This window comes from Opisthocomus hoazin, chromosome 8 (assembly GCF_030867145.1).
Source record: "Opisthocomus hoazin isolate bOpiHoa1 chromosome 8, bOpiHoa1.hap1, whole genome shotgun sequence".
Lineage (NCBI taxonomy): Eukaryota > Metazoa > Chordata > Aves > Opisthocomiformes > Opisthocomidae > Opisthocomus > Opisthocomus hoazin.
In genome coordinates this window covers 57407123-57430088 of record NC_134421.1, presented here as the reverse complement: position 1 = coordinate 57430088, position 22966 = coordinate 57407123, and the positions used below count along the sequence as shown (strand labels likewise).

At 37.7% G+C, this 22966-nt stretch overlaps 1 protein-coding gene across 10 annotated transcripts in view; it reads left to right on the top strand.

Moving 5' to 3' along the window:
• CPNE8 (copine 8) overlaps positions 1-22966 on the top strand; it is a 172366-nt gene that overhangs the window by 65857 nt on the left and 83543 nt on the right. For all 10 annotated transcript variants that reach the window (XR_012764737.1, XM_075428246.1, XM_075428245.1 and 7 more), the window contains 4 exons: positions 87-128; positions 5974-6049; positions 11779-11832; positions 14862-14923. Coding sequence is in view for 9 of the 10 variants with exons in the window: in XM_075428246.1 (XP_075284361.1) it covers positions 87-128; positions 5974-6049; positions 11779-11832; positions 14862-14923 (234 nt within the window). In the remaining variant the exon portion in view is untranslated. The remainder of the gene's footprint in view (positions 1-86; positions 129-5973; positions 6050-11778; positions 11833-14861; positions 14924-22966) is intronic.

Sequence of the window (22966 nt, the reverse complement as noted above, 5' to 3'; positions counted from 1 at the left end):
ATATGCTTTTAAAATATGAGTATTAAAGGCAATCCTGGTACATTTAAATATGTACTTTAATAGAATTGTATTTTTTCTCTTTTTAGGACAATTAAAGTAGAAGTGTATGATTGGGATAGAGATGGAAGGTAAGACATTAATTCAGTTGTTAAACTTTAGGGTTATCCATGCATATTCATGCACATGTTTTAAAATGGTTAAATATATAGTGGCCAGAACAGGCCTGTAGAATGGTATTTGTCAATGTTTAGAGGTACAGGTACTAGAAAAAATGTTTTGCTGTGCTACAATTCTGTTTTGCAATTGTCGTAAATGCTGATGTGTTAGCCTATTTCAAACATGGTGTGTGTGTATTCATACATAGAACAAGAAAGATGGAATGCTTTGTGAGCTGTAAAATCACTTTTGTGAATCTCATAACGTTATCAGTTAATGTACGTGTATGAAGTGAGGCTTAATCCATTTTATAATCTGCTTTCTTTTGCTTAAAACACTGCTTCATAAACTGTTGCTTTGCAAGCATGAGAAAATGCCTGAGCCTGCAATCGCTACTTTTGGTTGCCTAGGTATAGCAACGTAGAAACTACCTATTAATTATCATAATTTCAGATTGGGTTTGAATGTTCATTTCCATGGTTGTCGTCTTCAAGACATTGTTGTAAGCTCTAGAGTTGGAAGACCTGCGTTTTAAATAACCCCATTGCTAGAAAGAGGATCATGGAATATATGTGGAATTTCTATTGCTAAATTTAAGAGTGGCAATCTGTTCACAGAATCACAGAATGACAGAATGTGAGGGGTTGGAAGGGACCTCTGTGGGTCATCTGGTCCAACCCCCCTGCCAAAGCACGGTCACCTAGAGCAGGCTGCACAGGACCTAATCTGTTATTATTCAAGTTTGCTGTTTGTACTGAGTGTACCTTTTTTCTGAAGATACTAGCCTTTCAAATTGCTTTATTTCAACAAACAAGGTAGAATTATTTTTTTATCAAACTGGATTGATATTTCTTGTTCTTTTGAAAATGTTTGAGCTTGTATCTTAATGCTCAGCTTAGAAACTGTACTCATAAATCATGCTACTAGAACTTGTATGTAATACAAGAATGTGTTGATTTCTAGTTGTCTTAAAGTTGTTCCATCATAATTATTTCCTATTCTTAATTCATTTTTTTAAATATATGGATATGCACTTACATTTGGATTTTTGAAACTAGATTTTTTTTTGTCATACGGTAATGTCTTCAATATTGCTAATGCAATTTGCTTCTACTACTATAGCTGATGATATTGTGCTCCTGTGGCCCAGTAGATCTTCTAATCATAATAGGCAAATTTATCCTGTGCTGCCGTTCATTTCCTTGCTGACAAGGTCCAAAACCAGTTTCAGTTTTCTCAGCTTATACTTTTGGTTTTTTGGTTACATTGTGAAGCCTGTTGATTTATAAGCATTCTTATCACATGTTTACCCTCTATAAATACCTGCTAGTGCAAATTCATCCTTCTTGATTAGATATTCCCTGGAGTAACAAAATAATGTATTCTGGCAATTAAAAATACAAGGATTTAAATAAACAAAGCCATATTAGCAAAAAAGTCAGTGCATCATGGTAACAATGAATTTCTGTTTACAACCTCAGTTCCTCACTTAGATTTGCCAAATCCTTAAAAATGTGATGTTTTTACAATTTTGTGTATAAACTACAATATTTTTCAAAAATAACAATGAAAAATTAAATTATATTGCCAAGTTAATAGAAAATAAAGAGTGTATTTTATTTAGGTGTCAGACCCCATGCACCCCGTTTCATCCAAAATCTGAAACTAGGTATGATTAAAAAGAAAAGGAAGAAACTTGAGCGATAATATTGTGTAGCTGCAATTCTGAGTGAAATCTTCACTGTGGAATTCAGGCAATCATTAGCCTCTACGCTGTCCCAATCAGTATGAAAGATGATCTGCTTTTGCTCACATTCCACTCTGAAAATCTATAAAATTAGTATCTGAAAAATGAAAAGTGAAGGATACTATTTACATGTATTCCTTTTTATTCTAATTGTATGATTTTTGTGCCTTTTGCTTTCTACATTTTTTGAATTTAGAAGCAGGTAGAACACTGACATCTTACATGTTAAATTCCTTGGAAAGATGAGACAGCACTCATCTCATGTAACTTCAGACAATGTGAAAATCAGATAATTAGATTGAACTAATGGTTTAAGATACTTCAGTAGCTTACAGGGCAAAATGGTCTGATTGACTCCTAACTGGAATAAATTGCCATTTGGTGGTGCCTATGACTTACTAGTGATCGTAGCAAGAACCTAAGTGCCCAATTTAACTTTGACATTGCCAAATGTACCTCAAGGGAATCCCATTCAAGAATTAGCCTGTCAATTTTTTATACAATGCTGTTGCAACACAGTTTGTATCAATTTCCATTTTTGATGGACTCTTTGTTTATTAGCAGTTGTTACGCTAGCTGATGACCTCACTAGGCTGAATCTGTTTGCTCCAGAGATGTGCAGTCTGGGCAGAAACAACCTCTGAAAGATCATCAGAGCGCCTGCTAGATAGCAAAGCAAATTATACTGAATACTGCAGGTTGTTCTGCAAACAGTAAGGCAACATTACTGTACATACACTTGATTTCTGAATGTTGACTTGACTTGACTCCAACTTCTTTAGTCTTGACTCAAGAGGTTTTTTGCTATTTCCCCATTCTGTATTATCTGTGCTTTGGGAAACGGTGCTAGGATGCTTTGGGTTGAGCTTCTTACTGCCACTTTCGTGAATTACTGTAAGAGTAACTGTATATTCTTAGCTCTCATTTATTTTCAAGCATCACTTAAAATTTCTTGACTAAAAGGTAGCACAGGACCTTTGTAACGTTAGCACTATTGTTAAATATTTCTTTGTCTCAAACCAGTTGTCAAAATGTGAATCGGTTGTACTAATTGATACTTTTTATTGCTTCCAAGAGCTGTGACAAACCCCAAAATACTTGCTGCTGTAAGAAGTCACAAAAGTTGGTTTGTTACTTTGGGCAAGCCCACCTGTGTGAAACAAAGTGACTTTCTTTATGTTGAGTGTCCTTATCAATGACACGTCTTACAGAACTGAAAAATAAGATTATATGCATCTTCACATCAGTAATACTCTGATTTTTAAATTTCTCTCTGAAGGCTTTTTCAGTCATTGCAGAGAAATTGTCACTTAGCATACATGGCACAAAAGCCTTGATGTTTATGATCTGTTATACAGAAGAAATGTTTTTTTTCTTGACTTCTAAAGCTGTGAATATTATGATGCTAACCTAGGGCCACTGAAATGCTCATCTGAGAATCTAAATACTGCAGGAGACATTGTAAGTCTCTGATTCTAGGCGCTCTCACCTTATTTCTTGTCCTTCATCTTCATCCTCCTTCTCCAGCGTGATAGTTGATTTTTAGATTATGGTACTTTTCACCTTACTCATTGATGTATTTCTGGTGATGATTGTCCTTTCCTCCATTGTTTTGTTCCATTAGATTATTAAAAAAAATCCAAGTTAATACAATTGTAAAAGTGATTTTCAGCACTTCAAAGCATAGTACCAAAAGTGGCAGATTTAGGGAGATGCTGTTCAAGTGCTTATGTGTTAAGAGTCTCTAATTCAGGGTTCTGATATGCTACTCATGGACAAAAGTCTTTAAATCTGGGAATATTGATGTTAGGAAGGCAAAGAGAGTAGCATCTTTGGATTCTCAATGCAGAGACTAATAACGAGGTCTATTTGGTGAAGTGTGATCATGGATATTGGGAGGGATCGGTGCCTTGTTTTTCTTAATGAGTTATACTTCTGGCAAAGGCAAACGTTGTCTGACAGGCACTCATCTTTCAGAGCCAGCCTAGTGTAGGGGCGTACATCCATCTGAATACTGAGTGATAAGATCCAGGCTGATGCTCTTTTAAGGGCAGAGAACTCTGAGACTGGTTATATATGCCCATACCATTAAAAGTGTGATTAGTAAGATGAATTATATCTTTCAAGCTCGGTTCTTTCCAGTCTGTGTATATTGCCACGAGGAAAGGAGGCTTTCCAATGTCTCTTAGAGTTAAGGAAACAATTACTTTTAAGCAGTACAGATTTTTTTTCCCCAGAGACAACCCTGTCTGGAATTGCGTACGTTTCCTCTATTTGCTAGAGCATGTTTGTCATTGAGCTATTGTTTGAATTTCTGCCTTTGAAAAATAGAATCTGACTTAAAAATTTGAACTGTTATGAAAGATTCCTCTTTAACCGAGGTGAATTTTTCTCCAGTGCCATGGGTACCCAAGGTTAAATGCACCTTATGTGCTACAGCCCATATAGAATCAAATTCCATAGGCTGAGTGGATGGCTTCCTCCGTTCCCCTGGTTAAATAGTCATTGCAATCTGGAGAGCATTTAATCAGAGGAGATGATACCTCCAAAACGTGTTTCTTAAGAAATATCTGTGTCTGTCTCAGAAGCAATTTCTGATCTCCAAAGTGGGAGCATTTCATAAGAGGTGGTCCCTTCTGAATCTGAGTAATCAGGAGTATCTTCACCAGATAGTATTTCTCAAGCTTTCTTGCAGGATGCTTCATGTATTTCAGGAGCATTAGCATGGTGACTGGACCTTTTAATTGTTTGTTTTACATATTTGTGAATTCATGCTGGCTTCAGAAAGAGTGGTTTCTATTTAGAGTTTGTTTTTTTAATTTCATGTAATTTTGAATAAACCAGGAAAGAGATTCCATATCGCTATGGGTTGTTTCCATTTTTCCACCACTTGGAACATTCAGATTTATTTAAATTTGCTTTTAATATTTATAACTTAATTAGATGTGTGCTGTATTTCTTAAAAACAAATTTTACAAGTAACAAAGTCATAAAACTTTGACTTTCTGTTCTAGTTTACCATTGGAGGGAAGGTAGAAAAGGTTGGTTTCATAGCACACCAGAGTGGAGAAAGAGACCAGGTCTTGTGACTGCTGGGAGCTGTGTAGCCAGCTGTTTGGCTCTCACCCCTGCGGTTGCTTCCATTCCAGGCACCTGTCTGAGCTACGAACCTGCAGTTCAGTCACCATGAGCAGCCCGGGGCTTTCCGTGCCCCAGGTCCCCGACCCCAGCCACCTTTCTCAGCGATGCTTCAGCCACTACTCTCCCTCTGGCCACCCTGCTCACAGTGGCTCCTTGGCAGCGTGCCGTCCCCTGGTTAAGAGCTGATAAACCAGTTTTCAAAACATGGGTAACAGCACAGGAGTGTTGAATGTATTCTTGGAGCAGAAATAGAATTTAGAAAGGAAAAGCTTGGTGACCACAGCTTTTGTGTGAGGTTAAGATCTGCTCTCCAATGGTGTCTAATACTGTAAGCTAAGTAACCTCAGTGGATAGCTTTTCTCCTCCCAGGTGGGAAGACATAGCAGCTGAATTAAGCTTTGGGTCTTCCCCTTAAGAGTACCATTCAGTGTCACGTTACACAAATTGGTAGGGCTGGTCTTTTCTGGTTTAAGTTACTCCTTTCACACTTTTAGTTACCTCCCTTTCTCTCACATAATCTTGCGCACAGTTCCGAGTCTGTGATGCTGTTGGTGACCCAGTGAGAAAATGGTGATAGTCTTTGATAGCCCACTCTTTTTTCAGATTCTGTAAGCTTATGTTGGGGTCAGATCACTAATTTACAACCTAGTCATTATTGTGCAGCTAAATTAAGCAAAAGCCATCAGAAAGATTTAAGCTAATACTTTTCATCTCTAAATTTTTATTACTAACAGAGTGAACACACAACAGAGGGGAAAAAAACGGATTTCCCCCCCCCCCCCCCCCAAGCAAATTGTATCTTTTGCCATTGCCCCATTCCTGGGTGTCCGTTCATATTGGCTGTGCTGCTCTTTTTCATAAATAGATGTTATACATGTTTAAATTACTAAATGTTGTGCATTTGATTTAAAAACTTTTTCTTTATACAGCCATGATTTCATCGGAGAATTCACAACAAGTTACAGAGAGTTGTCGAGAGGGCAATCTCAGTTCAACGTGTATGAGGTAAGTATTGTGAGTATTCACTCATTTTCAGGAAATGAGAACACTTCCGATGTTTTCATGGCAAACTGATCAAATCTGCACAGTGCTTGTCAAAATCAAACTTTGGAATTATTTTACATTTCTCCTTTTACAAAGCAGAACAGAGAATCTAGAAGTGTTGCTTCATAGAAAGATTTAAAGACAAGTAGGTATGCGTGCATGTGTATGCATGCTGGGCTCTGATAGGGCAAGAAGGGCACTTCAGCCAGCTGGGTTGGTATGGCATAACTTGGAGCAAATACTTGGTTACCCCCATTTGTGTATGAACAATTCGTGATTTATTTCTCCTTTTGCCAACTGTTACATGTGTTGTATGCTATTTTGTCCAGTCCAAAGAATATCTGGTGATTCCTACGTCAGATGCAGTCACATGCCTTTGATCTTCAGTGCAGACTTTAGAATCTTTAGAGTTTTGATACAGGGCTTACAAGTGACATAGATTTTAGCTTACTTATTGGTAGGGTTTTCCATGTGGCCAGTTACCATCTTTGCTTAAAAATTTGCATCTCGTTTCCCACGTAGGATTCATACATCTGCCAGATACTGGGATTGACAGGCAGTTGTCAATTCAATTACAGAGTTTTATATTGTTAGATAACTTCTTATCGTGTATTGTAGATGAATGCAGACTACATTCACATTCCCTCCTAGTCTTCTTTCTCTTCTCTTTTCTCCTCAGCGCCTTGTAGCCAAAGTTGTGCAGGCTTGTTTATTTCAGATCTAATAAATCTGTAGTTTAAGACATCTTTCTTAATTGAGTCTGAGATTATTAGGATTTGCAAAAAAGTAAAACTTTTTTTTTTCCAAGACCAAACTTCACAGTCTTCAATATAAGCTGTAATTTGTTCTCAGAAACAAACAACGAGTTTACGCAAACTTGAAGTGTCCTAAAGGGACTAATTTTTGGCATATTTTTTCTTTTTTGGAAAGGTTCCTTGAAAAATTATCCCAGATTTGGGTGCAAAAAATTAACTACAAAAAAAAAAGGTCTGCTGCATTAAAACTTCATTTTTAAATTAACATCCCGGAAGAATCTTCAGTCTGGAATGAGAAGTGTATAATGAAATTTCAAAATGTGTTGATTAAGGAGAGGCAATAAGAGGAAAAGTCCAACCTATGATTCTATGATTCTGTGATTCTATATGGTTCTCTTACAGATTCTTCCTAAGGAAATAATGTTACATTCTGCACTGTTAAACTCCATCTTACATTTTTATAGATCCAAGAAATTTCATTTTCAGTTTTGAGTCCCTGTTATTTTTGTGCATAACTTAGATCACGGCAGCTTTATCTTCAGTACGTAACAGTGTGTAGTACTGTAACTTCAAATACTGTGAATGTGTTCCCCAGCTAGAAGCAGTACAGGTGAGTCGGAGTTATGCATCTGATCTAGTAAGTTCTGCCTAGATTGTTTTAGTCTAATAATCAGTTCTGGTGCTGATATAGCATAATTATCCTCCTTTTAGGACCAGAGCTAGGAAGTCTGCCTACACTATGCTGTGGACAGATACTGGCTTCTCTAGGTTTGTGTCAAGTGTCTGCGCTGTATTGCATCATGTACTTGGAGTTGTCTTCCAGAATTCATGTAAAAGGAATTGGTTTCTTTCCCATGGTAAAACAATGTGGAGTGTATCAAGTTCCACCTCCTTTTTTTTTAATTTCTTTTTTTTTTTTTTCTTTTTTTGTGTGTGTACAGAAGCCAGGAAGTATTACCCCTAATTTAGGTGACAGAGGTAACAGGCATCTAAGCCTAGTTGCCTGATTGCACTGCGTTTCCTTTCACCATTCTTGTTTCACCTAGCAGTAGCCTAGCGCTTAGGTACGCAACAGTACCAAAGCAGCATCTCACTCACCATTCTCATGACAGGCATTCTTGATGCATTGGCACAAAACCCCACAGCTGTCTCATGACACTGGTGCGGTGGTGGTGTCTGGGAACAGGTGGTCTGTTTAATTACAGCAGCATTACCATAAAGAGATATTGCCTGCCAGGGCTCCAAGAGTAGCAATTTCCACGTGGAAGTAATGCACGTATTCCAGGCACCTGTATATTCCCCTGTGTGAAAGACATGCTGTTGCATTTTCATGTGTGTGTGCATATGTCCAGCCATTTCTGTTAAAGCTTTCTAACACCCTTCATCTCAGACATGCTCATAGACAAAGCGTATGGATTGTGCCAGATACTTTCAGTTTCTCTAAGGTGAAGTGCAAAATCTATAGGATTTGCTCTGTAGGTCTCTCATAGCCTCACTTACTGACATTTGAAAAGAGCCAACTTTGTTTTATTTTTAACTTCATTATTTTATTGTCTTTCTCAGTCAATTCTGTTCTCATTTTTGTTGCCTTTCGTTTTTGGATACGATCATTCATAGGCAAGGTGCAGCCTGTGCTGTATTTATTGTCCTAAAGTGTTTATATACTGGGAATAGAGGAACCTTAGAAGAGTCTGAGTGTGAAGTTCGTATTCAATGTTTCAGATCACGGAGTCATGAACCGAAAGAACTGTGTGTTATAAGTAGACTTTCTTGGTGTGCTTTCAGATTATATTGCAGGTAATACAGGCACTTCAGCTATTTGATGCCACCTGGTGACTTGTGGATTCATGTGGGCTATAGGTACTATTGGGGTGGTTCCATGACTGGCTGTCTTGAGGACTGTGGTTCTGTTCCTTCTTTGTCCATTCTGGTAGGAAGCCTGTTCCTGAATTTAGACTTGCGTATGTGTCCAGATCGGTGGAACTCCTGACCAGCCTGTCTGCAAGATCTTCATTGATGCAATCTTAATCCCATGTGGAACTCTTTCAGTTGTTCTTCTGCCACGGGTGATTCAGACGTAAGACACATCTAGCTAATCAGTCATGGTTATCCTGATAGACAGTTTAGTTTAAAGACCTGTGATGTCCATCGGAATAAATACTTAAGACATTCTTCCCTGTTTTAGGTATGCTTTTTGAAGGATTTAGGTCAGCTTCTGTATTTGCATCATGAGTTCCAGCATCACACAGTTTGATGCATGGTCTCTCTCAGGATTGAAATGCGTTTTTTCTTCCTTATGGAGAGAGATTGTTACTAATAATGAGAAGAGAAGCCTGTGTGGCTTTAACCCGTTTTTTTGTTTTGGGGTTTTTTTTTTCTGTATGGTGTGCAGATCTTTGTTAGCTATCCTTTAACTGGTCTTGGACTACTGTCATTAAACTTCAACATTTTGTAGAATTTTATATTCCTAATATAGGTGATCACAAATACGATGGTTTAGGCAAGCACTAATGCAAGATAGGGAAGGAGGGTGCTTCAGTTACGTGGTGCACTTTTATTCTGGAGATGAGCAAAGGTGCTGCTGTGCAAAGAAAGAAAAAGATAATTGAAAACCATGGGGTTTTTTTCTTATTTAGATCCAAGATCAGCCCCAGAGTTACTGTAATTTACAGCACTTTCTTATGGATAGTGTCACAACACAGATCACTGTGTACAGTGAAAATAACCCCTCCTGTTGTGCCACTGACATAACTCCTACCCTATCAGGAATACTCCGTCTTAATATCTTAAGTCATTTTGCGATTTCTTACATATAGTATCTTACTCCCAGCAGTAGCATGCGTTTCCTGAGCATCTCCTGTTTGCCCCCCCACAATGCAATCCTCTGTACTTTGGTACTGCTTCTACTTCATCAGTGTGGGCAATATCAGAACAAAGGAGACTAGAGAAACGTTTTGCATTTACATACTGACCCAAGGCAGGTAGAGAAATTTGTGTTTGAGAGGGTGTCTCATATTTTCAGATTAGAAACATTGCTACAGCAGGCTATTTTCAATTGACCTTTTTTTATAGGTAAGAGTTCATGTAGCTTCCTAGGTTACTGCAGAGGTCCAAGACCTTCAGAGGCTAAAAAATGTTGTTTTATTTATAAAGTTATCTGAAATTTGAGAAAAAAACCCCACATAAATATTATAATAATTATAGTACCTGGAATTATAGGAGAGCGACAAGCTGTGATTTAATTCATCATTGATCCCAAGTAGATGCCTCATTTCCATGATATTTCATTCGAAGCTCTAGTGCCTTTCCTAGCAATTCCTAACAAGACAAATGTCAAGTTGCCTGAAGCAGAAGATTCAGATGAATCTTCTTTTTGGCATTTAATGACTGCTGGCAAGAGATATGCTGCTAACTCAGGCCTGATCACGGGATGCTGGAGAGTTGTGAATGAAGGGCCACAGGGCAGGCAGGCAGTCTGTTGCCTTTGTGTTTCCCTTTGGGGCAATTGTCAGCAGGAGTCACTTTCTGGCAAAGGTTCTGGTTCAACAAGAATTACTGCACTGTATATAAACCACCATTACGCAGATTTATTCCATTGCTTACTAGTCAAGACACTGTTAATAGGAGGGACAGGGGCTATTTGGGGGCTTTTAAGTGTTAAAGGGCTTATGTATGTGTAAGGCAGTAAAAGCTTTGAAGAATACTTACTGGATAACTGTAGGGCATACTGGAGGGAAAGAAAGAGTCGCTCTCGTTTAGCCTGTTTGGGAAGACCTCAAATGATAGTTATCTCTGTCTGCCTGTGTTCTGTGTTGTGCAAGGAATATGATCTTTAAATGTAATTTCATTTTGGTTGTGGGGAGAGAATATTTGGAAGACATATATTACTATTTTTCCCATTTTCAGGCAAAATTGTTTAAGTATTTTATAGCAGTTAAGTGACTAAGATTTCAATTTGGAACGTTTTCATTCCTTGCCATTCACAGAACATCTGTGAGTAGTTTACAGTAAAACTTGGCAGTAAACCACAAGGATTTGAGTTTCCTAGTTACATAGGAGATAGTTGATCGACCTAATTAACAAAATAATGTTTTGCTACCAATTCCATGCGCAATTTTGAAAAAAACAGGAGTACATTTTAATGTGTATGTAATGACACTGACTGAGGTTTGCCTTTGAATGGGTAGGTATTCGGAAGGGAAACAATTTTTATTGGTGGCTACAGTGGGAAATTTTATAGGTGTGGGTTCAAGACATACAAGAAAACTGTTTAATGGTTTGTAGTCCAGTTCCATGAAGATTCTCATGTTTGGGGAGTGCATTCAGCCCCCACAACTCTTGTACGCCAGTCAGGTGTTGGTCTGTGTCGTTTTCATTAAATTACTGACTAGTTTCTATTCTGGGACAGTACGATATGTCCCCCAGATGCTCTTGCTGTCAGCCAGATCCCGTCATTGCACCAAACACAGAAACGAGGAGTGGAACAACTCTCGTGTTTCTCAGATAGTACCAAGGAGGAGATGGAAACAGATTAACTGGAATGTGAAGAGGTGTGTTGTGAGGTGAAGTAGGGGTGACACGGTACACTGGAACACTGGAATCACGAATGCAGAAAAATGCAGGATCTTGTGAAAATTCAAAGTGTTTCGCTGAGCACTCAGATTTAGTGAACACTCTCACCTCTGTTGCCCCAGTCGCCCACTTGTCAAATGTGAATAACAGCACTGGCTTACCAAGCAGGTACCACGAAGATAAATTCACCAGCTTTGAAATATGCATATATCCCAGCATTGAGGTGCATAAATAAACAGTATGCTGAATAAATTTAGAATCCACTGAAAATAGACTACTTTTCTGCATTGAAAGTAGCTTAATACTTATCTTTATGTTAAATCATAAATCATACTGCTTTAATACTTTTATCTATGTTTCTAGGTAATAAATCCAAAGAAAAAAGGAAAGAAGAAAAAGTATGTTAATTCTGGAACAGTAAGTAAATATATTTTATATTACTGGATGCTTTTGTCTTGAAACACAGCGTAGTTGACTTGTAATTTAACAGGATTAGAATAGAACCCTCTATGAAAGCCACAAAAGTAAACTATTAATTGTTATACAGCATTTGTTTTCAGATTTTTTTTAATTTGAAGAGTCTGATAAAAGCTGTGTCCAAGTGTGCTGTTAAGTTGCCAATTATTTCCAAAATTAGTTATACCAAAATTTCAGTCAAATCCTTGAAATTACTGTCCAGAACACTTAATTTTTCTCTGAAACGTACCTGTACTTCTAAAAGTGAGTTTTCTTTTTAAATTTAACTGCTGAACTAGCATCAGTAAAAGCTAGTGTGCTTATCACTGCTAAACAAAATAGAGTCACCATTTTTTTATATTACCAGCAGGTTTTTGTAAATTTGTGTTGAAAGATGTGTTAGTGTAGTTTGGGATGAGAATTTAATGTCCTTTCATTCATATTGCATATTCTGTTTTATGACCCATTTGCCAGCAATGCAAATAATTCCCTCCAGCACTTTCTCAGCTTCCATGTTTTGACATCCATGATGTTCAAAACATCATTTGTAAAAAAAACCCCAATGAAGATAAATGTTGAAGAATTGTGTATTGGAAAACCTAATCAAATTTCAGATATAAGATACGTTTTGTGAAAACGCATCCAGCATGTGGGTTTTTTCCCACAGGAACAATTTCATTGAAGTCAGCAGGGCTACTTTCACTCTGAACTGTAGCTGTGAAGGAATGATTTGTCATTCTCACTATCTTGTATAAGTCTGTTCATCAGTAGGAAAATAAACACTTATTTTGTACCTCTGCTTTAAATTTTAAAAAATACGCAGAAGCAGCTTATTAACAGAAAATTACCATACAAGATCTGATTTGTTAGATAATTTATTTTTTGCAAACATACTCCTTTTACTAGAATTTAGTGTGTTCTTTTACACTAAGTTAGTGAGTCAGAAACTTAAGAAAAGTGGTTATTTTAAATTGATACTAAAAGTAAGTGTAGTCAAAATTGTAGGTGTGAAATCTGGCCTAGGATGCAGAAGAGCAAAAAATGCATTTAACTGTTACATTTTCCTGTTGATTTTGGTTTTAATGTTATAACACCTTTGCATGTATCTGTCTGCATTTGAAAGAACGTATTTTACTCTTTTGTACAGACAAAATCAACTATGTCTTGTTATCCTTTGTCTTAAATTACGTGGAGATTTCCAATAAACGATTGTTCACATTTTTCTTTCCTCTTTCCTTCTCTGCCATTGTTCTCTACTGTCGGTTTTGTAATTTCTTTTATTTATCGAATCTTCTTTGCCCCCATTTGCCCTTACTTCTGTTAGTCCTTCAGGCTTCCCTTATGCTACTCCAGATTGTCACTTTCCTATGTGTTTGCCTGCAGTTTAGTTTTTCTTCTCTCTGTTGTTCACCCAAGATATTCTTTATCCCAGATTTCTAAATTTCCAAACCAGGCACTGAGACCATCATTCTCACTAATAGGAAGTTGGCTTCTGGAAAACTTTAAGTGGATAATAGATCATTGGCTGCTATCTCACTGCTGCTGTTAAGTGCTGTGTACCAACAGTAGCCATCTCCATTCACTGTTACAGAAGGGGTCGTTTTAAATTCGGACTAAGCAGAAAGGTTTCAGAATACATGATTAGTTTTGAACAAAGCAAATAGTGAAATTTAAAATTCACTGTATAAAACTTGGAATGTTAGTAGTCGTTGTCTGTATGGAAGTAAACACTTCGAACACTGTGGAAAGGTGTTGTCTGTTTCCATTTTTTACTTTTGTAGATTGGATTCACTGAAATCATTTGCTTAAACTAATTAGGAACAAGATGACCAGATGTAATAACAGATGAACCATTAAAATGACTGTGTCCAGTGGGAAAATGTGTAGAAATTTCGGTCTTATATGCAAGACTATGCAACTGATAGTCTGGTAGAACTTTATTATGGTCTTCTGTTCTCAGCTAGAAGGGTAATTTCATGGTTTTCAACTTTGCAAGTCACTTAGAATCAGAGAACCTGTGACAAAGGAAGTAAGGTAGAAGATGTAATTACTACCTGTAATCTCATTCTGAGTCCAAGTTAACAACATAGGAATATTTTCAGGTTCTCTATTTTGCTGCAGTTGGGGGCAAAAAAAATTTTGTGACAAACTTCCATTGCCTTTTTATTCTTTGTGTCATTATCAGTAAATTTGTTTTGAGTAGTCACGCAGTTTTCATTGGCTGCCTGATGCACTTACGTTGTGAGAAAGTTTTATGTCACTATAAATTGAACAAAAATAATTTTGATTGAATTCTTTGCTTCGTAGATGTTGTGCGGTATATGAAGACCTTGAATGCTGGGTCTTTTCCACTTGAGTTTATACTTTTGTGGCTCAAGTACTGGAAATGCTAGTAACAGCTTCAGACCACTGTCTGTGTTTTGGATCTGTATCATTTCTGACTGATAAAAGCTGGGGCTGAAGAAATTTCTAATCTTTGCATTTTTTATATATTCCACTTTAGTTTTTTTATATATTTCATATATATGTATAATTTACTAGATTTTTTTCACTCTTGGCTTGAATCAATACTCATTACCACTTTTAGCATGAGATGAGAAATGGCATAAATAGTTGTAAATGAGTTCTTTGAACAGTGTTGAAGTACTTGGAGAATAGATGCCTTATCATCTAACCCCTAATATTTGTGTGTAGATGTAGTGATCAGAAGACATGCAGGTGGTAACCTGCCCTGGAATACAATCTTCTATCCCTTACCTTTTGCTTAGAAAAAAATAAAAAGCAGCAGTTGTAGTAGACTTCCATATTTCTCTCTTCTCTGTTAAGAACTGCCTATTGAACTGTTTGGGGGTTTTTAATCTTTTTTTTTTCCCTAATACTGTAGGAAATTACTTCTTAAGGATAGAGCTCCAAAAACATTGTGCCTATGTCTCTACTTGTTCAACTGGGAAATGACAATTCATGTCTGACTCTCTTTTATTTGATTTCAGGTAACATTGCTTTCCTTCCTAATTGAAACAGAAGTTTCATTCCTTGACTATATTAAAGGCGGGTATGTGATTGGCAACAAACCTTTCTTGTTTTCACAGTCTCATTGTAATTCACTAATGATTTGTATATGTACTTTGCATATGGTGACTCTAAATAGTATCTGTAGAGAGCTGTATTGTTTCCTCTTTTTAGAGGCTGTACTTTCCTACATAAAACCTGCAGATAGTTATTGATGTAAGTGAAGTTATGGAACTTTGCTTGTAAAGTTGGATTCGGTGTTGGTACTAAAATGCTGAGATTGAGTAATGACCTTTGAGCCAGTGAAAATTGGATTAACCAAAAGGGAAATATTCGTGTATTATTAAATTAGTAAAATGCTGGTTTATTTCTTCTGATTACACTGATCTTTGGTGTATATAATATTGGCATTTATTTAGACTCCTTCCTCTTCAAATGCATTTTTTCAGTACTAGTTATGTAAAATTTATAACACATTCATTTTTTCATTTATTGCCATTTTCCTGAAAGGGAAGTAGAGACAAAAGCATCAAATAGCTTACCCTAGAACATGCCTGAAATGGGATCAAATATCAGAAATTCCTGATTCTTAACCTCCCTGCCAGAACACAATTCTTCTCTAATATAAGTGGAAATAATTTGTTATACATTCGTAGGCACTTAATATGGAGTTTTCAGGCTTACACTCTGAATATACATTCCACATTTATTTTAGAACATTGGTTACGTATGAAGAAACAAGTTACATTTTTTCTGCCAGTCTTTCAACCAGGCTTCAGCTGAAATAAAAAAAGAAGTCTGAGTTGTGTTTTGGCAGTTCCCAACATTGCTAATTCTACAGAAGAAAATGCACTTAAGGTTTGTTCCTAATACATTCATCATTGAAGTTCATTAAGTTAAAGTGACATCCCCTATTGTAACAGTTAGCTACAGAGAAACTGTCAGTAAGCCATCACGACTGCCATTGCATTCAAGGTTTTGAAAAACTGCAACCTGAGGTTTTACTCCATACTGGAGTGATAGATTGTAGAGGAAATGGATAGTTGTTAAAACGTGCTCCAAACTGTTGACCCTGACCCATGGACTGCTGCAGAGTGTAATTTTCTTCTCTTTCAAGGACTAACAGCCTCTTTGATGTTTCAGTTCTTCTAAACAGTTAAATTTTAAAGTTAGAAAATCCAAATTCACTGCTGTTTGATCTCTATCCAAGAAAATAAATATTCTCAGTAAGGGTTAATTCAGTCCATTGCGTATCTCAAAACACTATGTCTTTTGGCACATTAAGATTAAACATGACAAGAATATTTCATACGTAGTACTTAAAAATGGAAATGCTTACTTAGGGTTTTTAAGATGGATGTAGACCTGTTCTCTTGAAAATTCTTATTCAGTATCTTTGGAGAAATTTGTGATTTGACTTGCTCATTTTCTCGTTCCTGGGTAGCTGAACCCATTGTCTTGTTCAAATAGGATACAGAACCTTGGCGACATTTGATTTGATTGGTATTACAATGTCATGTGGTGTACACGATGGGCTATGGGTGACCTTCAGAGGGAGGGGTGTCGGCCCATAGTTGTGGCATGTGAGTAGTGGGACACATTAGTGGAAGGAAGGGGCTGTGTCAGGGAGCAGCCGTCCATCCCCAGAATGGCCAGGGAGCTGGGAGCAGGGCTGGGTGGCGTGGCTGGCCGGGCAGGTCTCACAGCTGGGGCCCAGTCGTGGAGTACATGGGCAAGGCCAGCAGGCAGGCCCAGAGAAGGCGGCCAGGCTTAGCTTAGAGTCCAGACCATCAGGGCAGTTTGTGGTCATCAGGCAGACCGAGGTCAGGCTGGGCAGGCAAACAACAGATACGGGTCAGTACCAGGCCCAGTGGTTGCCAGGCAGGCCTGTGGTGGACAAGACAGGGAGGTCAAGCCAGGAAGTCAGTCCATGGGTCAGGATCAGGATGAACGGAGTCCATGGCCAGGCGTGGTCTTGGCTGAGCTGGAGACCCATACTCCTCTGACATAGATCAGGCAGGGACTGAGGGCTGAGCTGGAATGGGCAGGTGTATGGTGGAGGGCCGGATTGAGTCTGTGTAAGGCTTTTTAGGACACTCAGGACCCCTACACTTTGTTCCAAGGATGCTTCTGAACTGCAAGCTGTCAAGCTCTTCTAGAATTGCTGTCCTTACCTCCAGTTCAGTTAACTGGAAGCGCTGCTGCTGGAATACTTCTTGTCTGTATTTGCACTCTTTGGATCCTACAGTTTCTCCTCAGAGAGTATCTAATTCAGTTGTTGTCTGTTTTAGAGTCTGTTACAGTTTAGCAAAGATAAAACTTTGTGATACACATCAGGCATGCTGTCAAGGTACTACTGCATCTGAAGATGGTGTTTACTCTATATACTATAATGAATTCTGTCAGCACATTTGCTTGGCAAACTTTCTGAAGCACCTAGGTAGCCATGGTTAGGAAACCAGTTATTTCTGTGTTTCCATGTCCATTTCCAATGATCAGCATGGCTTCTTGTGCCTGCGTTGAATCACTGTGAGTAGCAGGTAGACAGCTACTTGAGGTAACAGAAGAGTACTTGGAGCACCAAGGTTCTGGATGTGATTGCCATGTGAATAGTCATGATCAATCTGTTGTGGAGCCCTTCTGATTTGCGCAAGTGTTCTGTGTTTAGTAGAGAATCCTGGAGTTTGAGAGAAACAGGTCGCTTTTATTAGGACTGCTGTTGCCTCTCTCAGGAGCGATCCTGTTGTGGACGTTAACAGAGATAGAAAATGGCTATCCATCCGTGTTTACCAGAAGTTTGTACTGAATGGAGCATATGTGTACACAGAGACATGAAGAAACAGTTTTACCTCTACTGTAGCTGTCTGTTCTTTGAAGTGTGTTGTACATATATGCCACAACCATCGTATCTCCTATTCATTCAAAATTCATCTCTACAAGAAGAGTGTGTGTAAGGAACTGAGGAATTAAGTTTTATATCTAAGTTTGGAAAGAAAAGAATATAGCGGGTGCATATGTAATATTTTTAAGGTGGTTTATCACATTTCTCACCGATATATTACAAGTTAATAAACCTAATTATCTACATTCTATAGACAAATAATAGAAAATTTGAATACAAATAATACTTTGTTCATGCTGATACTTTTTATATATCTCTGTAACTGCAAGTTGAAGGAGACTTGTGATATTAATATCTACTGCTCAAGCTTTTTTCCTGTTATATAAAAAGTATAATTCAGCAGAATGCTCTGTGCTTAAAAGTATGAGCAGTAATACATATCATTTAACCATTTTATATAGAATCTTGCTTAGTGATTCATACAGTTATTTCTATGTACATACCACTGAAAACTGTAGATGTACTTGCATAAAATATTGCCTTTCCATCTGCAACTTACACAGTTTTGGTTTTCGTAAACATGACAAGGAGGCTGAGACTCAGAGTCATTTTCTTGGCTTCTCTCTTCCTTCTTTTGTCTCATTTAATACTACTACATATCAGTTGCAGTCCAGTTGACAGATTTTGAAAGAAGGGGAAGAAATTTCATAATTAATCAGGCTGATTTCCCATCAAGTATGTCCTCTAAAGCTGTTTTTTGAGTTCCCTGTTTTAGTTAGGCAAGGGGAAGAAAACACTGATTATGCAGTAGGCGCAATATTGGCTCTTCTATAAATGGATGCTTATGAAATACTTCATGTTCAGAACTCCCACTGTAATTGATTTGAGGTGTCTAGAACTAATACTGATCTAATGGAAATCTTGACCGCTTTAACTGTGACAAATTGAGATTTCAGTATTGGTTTCATTTATGTTTTGAGTCTGCATCTGTTTAATTGGGATATTCCATTTATAAGTATCATCAGTATGACTGTTGTTTTTTTAGAGAGCTTTAAAGAATGAAATAGAAGTTTGTGCATAAATTCTTATTTCATTTTACTACATAACAGTGGATTTTATAGCGGTATGTCAGGGAAGAGGTGGATATCTCTTTTGCATCTGAATATTACATGAAGTGGTGCCATTGTAGTTGCTGGCTTTTCCTTATAACTTGATACTGACTCACGTTTTTTGCCACACTGACCATCCCACATTTAAAATGTGTACATTTCACTAAAAATTAATGTGTATTTCAAAATTGGATTTCTTCTACCACTTAATAACATATTCCTGTCAAAACAGCACCAAATATGTGAATAAGCTCAGGAGTGTAAGGGATACAGCCTTGAGGAGGAATGCAATTGAAATTATCCTGGCTTACAGAAGTGATTAGTTTATAGTCTGCTCTGTTTTTGTCTGGAAGAGAGACCAGGAGCCAAAAAGCTGCAAGACTTAGCAGACAGAAAGGATATTTCTGTGCAGGTGTTTTTAGCCTGTTTCACTGAACTGAGGTTGTTTAGCCTGGAGAAGAAGAAGCTGAGGGGAGACCTCATTGCTCACTACAACTACCTGAAAGGAGGTTGTAGTGAGGTGGGTGTTGGTCTCTTCTCCCAACTAACTAGTGATAGGACGAGAGGCAATGGCCTCAAGTTGCATCAGGAGAGGTCTAGATTGGATATTAGGACGAATTTCTTTACTGAAAGAGGGGTCAGGCATTGGAACAGGCTGCCCAGGGCAGTGGTGGAGTCCCCATCCCTGGAGGTGTTCAAAACATGTGTAGATGTGGCACTTCAGGACATGGTTTAGCAGGCATGGTGGTGTTGGGCTGACGGTTGGACTTGATGATCTTAGAGGTGTTTTCCAACCTTAATGCTTCTATGATTCTATGATTTACTAGAATAGGGAGTGAGCTAACAAGTTACTCTAGGAGTTTATAAATCAATAAAATTCAGGAGCTAAATCCTTTTGCAACCCAAATGTATTGTCATCTCTTCTGTCCCAGATTAGTGGAAGAGAAGAGGAAACATTTTCTTCCCATCATGTTAAAAGCCTTATTTTCATTCAGGTTTTTGGAAATGAACACCCACATGTCGTTTGGTTTCTAAGGCCTTTGGACATATATTTTTAGCTAAACTTGACTGAGTCATTGATGGTCAAAATGGAAATTTAGAACTCCTTTCATGACAGCTATTTTCATCCAACCAGTCCACCAGTTAATGTAATGGCATGCATATTTGATGTTCAAAGGAGACCTGGTGTGAGATAGAGTTATGAAGCAAGAGCTGCCATAGCTACATGTTTTGGAGGCTTTGCCATGTATTTTTTGTATCCTTGGAGAATAATTAGGATTAATAAGACCACATAACAGGAAGATCTCGTAGAGCTTCTATCAGAAAAATCTTCTTTATGTTGATACTGCATTTGGCCACACAAGCATTTGCAAAGGGGAAATTATAAAATAAATGTCACTGGGGACTTAAATGCCATGGAGAAGACATAGCCTCTTGGTAGTGTGGAGTTCTGCGTGGTAAGTGGTCCTCCAACTTTCAACAGCTCCCACCCGCTAACCAGCCAGCTGGCTGTCACTCCAGAGCCACGGGAGGAAATTCATGTTTCCTTCCAATGCACTGTTTAAGAAACCCCTAATCGTTACAGATGTTATCAAGCCTAGTCAAAAGCTACACCCAGGCTTAGTTTGCTCACTTACATGTATCTGTGCTGATAGAGTTCATGTTAAAAGAGGATAGGTTTCACCTTGCTCTCCCAAAGAAACAAACAAAATGCCTGCTCTGTGGTTGTGAGGTGAAGATTACTGTTCCTTTTAAGACACTTCATTTCTCCTGGTAGTGTAGGGTAAACTCCCCTCTCCAGGTATCAGATAGATCATGTTTTTCTATACCAACTAAATTCTGGCAGAGTAGTAGTGATCTGTTCTCCCTTGGGACAGGACATTCAGCAACTCGGCCTGCTTAGCCGTGTGTCAATGTTTTAGCGGCTTTTGTGCAAAGCCTCATGACCTCGCAACATCACTGATGTAGCGTGTGCCATAAGCTTTTAGTGTAGCTTCGTGGAGAACTGTACAGCTGGAAAAGAAGGGACACAGCCTTAGCCAAAGAGTTTTCTTATCAGAAACAGTAGGTTTTGTTGCCTTGATGTGTTTTAAAATGTGTCATTTAATCAGGCACTTAAATTGGTCTCAAAGACTTCAATTTTATATGCTTTATAAAATTTTGAGTGTCCTTATTCTGAATTTAATGGTTTTTCAGCTAACGTCCCTTACACAAAATACAATGATCAATAATCTTATAAAAAAATGTTATTTGATGAAGTTAATATTTTAATAATAACAGTAACCTAATAATGTGCACTTGATACAACCTACAAATTAGTCTGTTAAAAAGAAGTAAAACGTGTAGTAGAAATAATAACAGGACAGCATACTTTCACATATATTCACTACATTTAATTTGGTTCCAGAATAACGTGTTGCCATGAAAACATTTCTTAAAATGTCATCCAGATTACTTTTCCAGTCATCCCATTTGGCTTCCAAAGTAGTTGTATCTGATGCCTTCATGACATCCAGCTTCTAGATTAGTCTTCCTGGATTCATTTTTTAATTATAGCTGCATATTTTTCTCAGTCCTTATGAAACGGTAGAGAAATTAATACCCTTTCACAAAAAATACACGTGTTCACAATATTACAGCTGCTTTTGAAAATAGTTTCTCCAGTGGCACTAATTTGAAGTTGAATTCTTTGTTTGAGCTTGAAATACACAGATTTGTGTTCAAAAAAGTTTAATTACATTTTGATAATTCTGACTACAAGGGTTGACCTTTATTTTGTACCTCTTTGCAATTTATTACTCCTTTCTCAGAGGACATCAGTGCCTTGTGTAACTTAGGCTTCTATGTCTCTTTTCCATGAGATCGTGTTCAGAGGGATGTTTATGATACAGAATCATAGAATCATTTAGGTTGGAAGAGACCTTTAAGGTCGTCAGACCCAACCGTAAACCTAACACTGCTAAGTCTACCACTAAACCGTGTCCCTAAGCACCACGTCTACACGTCTTTTAAATACCTCCAGGGATGGTGACTCCACCACTGCCCTGGGCAGCCTGTTCCAGTGCTTGCTAGCCCTTTTGGTGAAGAAATTTTTCGTAACATCCAATCTAAACCTTTCCTGACACAACTTGAGGCCATTTCCTCTCATCCTATAGCTTGTTACTTTGGAGATGAGACCAACACCCACCTTACTACAACCTCCTTTCAGGTAGTTGTAGGGAGTGATAAGGTCTCCCCTCAGCCTCCTTTTCCCCATACATAGGCTGTATGATATATGAAACAAAATGGTCATTGAAAACATAGGGCAATCACAGTGCAGGTTTGCTGTGACAGAGTTTCTTCCAGCTTTCCTGGTCCTCTGTAAGACATTAGTAGTGGTCTCTGTGGTCACAAGTCTGTAATGCAAAGTGACAGCTGTGTTGAGAGTGGGATCCATTTTCCTGAATTATATAGGCATTTAGTGCCATTTTAGACTCCCAAAAATTGTCATGGTGTAGTAAGTACCCTAGAGCTCTAAAATAACGTTAGAATCCTATATTTGGGAAACTGAAGTCTAATCTATGTACAGTCTTCTATAAATGGTTTAAATTAATTAACTGGTGTAAGTTCTTGCATGTTTCTCTGTAGCAGTGTCTTGGAAATGTACTTGCAAATGGAAACAAATTCTAGAGATGTAGACATCAGATCTGATCTTATTTTATGTCATGATTTTTATAGCTGTCAAATTGGCAGATACTGTAATAGACATATTCTTCTGCTTGGACAAAAGTCATAATCCAGATTATGTTTGATTGTAAATGATAGAAAGATTTTTTTCTACTTTACTAGATGTATTTCTGTTATCTGGAGCAGTATACATTTAATACACATACACCGCTTTGAGGAATACTTCAGAAACTGATGCTGTCAGTCATTACCTGTAGCCACATGAAAATTTTCTTTGTTCTTTTTGCCATTACATGTAGTTTTAATATTTTTTCTTTGACTTTTGTTAGCCATTTTCCTTTTTAATCTTTTACTGTGCTTTCTCTTGTTTCTGTCTTGAATTCAGAATCTGCAAAACTCTATTTCTTCTTACCAATGGGACCAACACAGCTGATCCAGGAAATGAGTTTACAAAGAAGTTTTGCTGTTC